This window comes from Anneissia japonica, unplaced genomic scaffold, assembly GCF_011630105.1.
Source record: "Anneissia japonica isolate Jap-2015-1 unplaced genomic scaffold, ASM1163010v1 scaffold284702_len192836_cov137, whole genome shotgun sequence".
Taxonomy (NCBI): Eukaryota; Metazoa; Echinodermata; class Crinoidea; order Comatulida; family Comatulidae; genus Anneissia; species Anneissia japonica.
Window position 1 is genome coordinate 157,324 of NW_022723205.1, and position 1,454 is coordinate 158,777.

The window sequence follows — 1,454 nt, forward strand, 5'->3', positions numbered from 1 at the left end:
AGATGTGTATACCAAAGAAGTATGTGTATTTTAAAGTGACAAACTTTTCATTTTAAAGCTCTGTCCACACTATTAAATTATATGCGACAATGGACTTATTCGACTGGTTTATTTCGCTGAGTACGAATTTTCGTTGAGGATTTTACACAGCGCAGGTGGGCGTGGTAAAACGAAGAACGACCAATCGAATACGGCCAATGTGATATGCACAAATCACACATTTGTCACATAAAATGAGATAGTGTGAGTAGAGCTTTAGAATAATACATTTTGATTGATAGTAAATTGAGATAAAAAAAAAATAACTGGAATATAAAAATCATATTAAAAAAAAATCAATTTTTTTTAATTTGGTGCATTCAATAATATATTTTATACAGCAAAACCATGGGAATATTTATTTATATATTTCATTTTCTTTTTTCTTGATCTACTCCTGTGGTATACACATTCTACAATATGAATGAAAAGCATACACCTATGACACTCGAGGAGCTTCATACAGATACTGTTGATCATCCACGACGACTAATCTATTCAGGTATGGTTTCCATAAAATCGCTACACTGTTGCTAGTGTTTTCAGTGCAATCGTTGTACTGCGTAACGTAACATTAAACTCGGTTTCCATAGAATCGCTCATCTTATCGGCGACAGTCGCTGGCAGTTGTTGGGAAGGTTTAACCTGGTTTAACTTTTCTGACTGCGTTGTAAATGTAATTAAAGTTCATCAATATTAATAATCAAATCAAACGTTTTATCAACAATGCTAGCATATTTTTCCTTTTCTTTTCTCATGCTCTATAACTGGCACGGAGCATTATAAAATTGACAAGTATACTATATTTTTAAAGAGTAAGATTAATTATTTTATGGCATAGCAGTGGCGAGGTATATTTATTATTTGGCAACTTCTTTTCTTGAAAATGTCCACTTGTCTCTAATTTTAAAATTAGGCCCATTATCATCATCGTTAGGCCTTAATGGTACAGAGGACGTCGATATCAACGTAAAGCCACAATTGGTTATGTCTCTGAACAACTTTAATCGATTTAGTTCAAGTGACCCTTCCTTCTTAGCCGACTTTAATCTGACTGAATATCCAAAGTATTCTGCCATAGAGGTATCACACAAAGAAACGTATTCATCATCGCCTGTGGATAACTCCATCAAATGAGTTAAAGTAGTTGCTAACGATTGCTCGATCAGTTTTGGTTTGCAAACAATTCGCAACCCTTTATCTAAACGACCTTGATACAAATATACCTCCACAAATTCGTAGGTATTAGGCTGATCCTGGTTGTCAGACTGCCGAATACGTTTTCTGGTTTCGTTGATAAGTTGATTGAGCCCTTGTAATTGGTAGTAGTCTGCCTCAGCCGATAGAATATCCCACTCTTGAAAACCATCAGGAAGAATAAGCTTTGATCGGCGGAGGAAATTCAGAATGTGTCG

The 1,454-nt window shown here is 35.0% G+C and overlaps 1 protein-coding gene across 1 annotated transcript in view; it reads right to left on the reverse strand.

Moving 5' to 3' along the window:
- Positions 1–1,454, reverse strand: part of LOC117112124 (BTB/POZ domain-containing protein KCTD6-like) — a 7,856-nt gene that overhangs the window by 3,648 nt on the left and 2,754 nt on the right. Inside the window, exon 2 of the mRNA XM_033255178.1 lies at positions 912–1,453. Coding sequence (XP_033111069.1) covers positions 912–1,453 — 542 coding nt within the window. The remainder of the gene's footprint in view (positions 1–911; position 1,454) is intronic.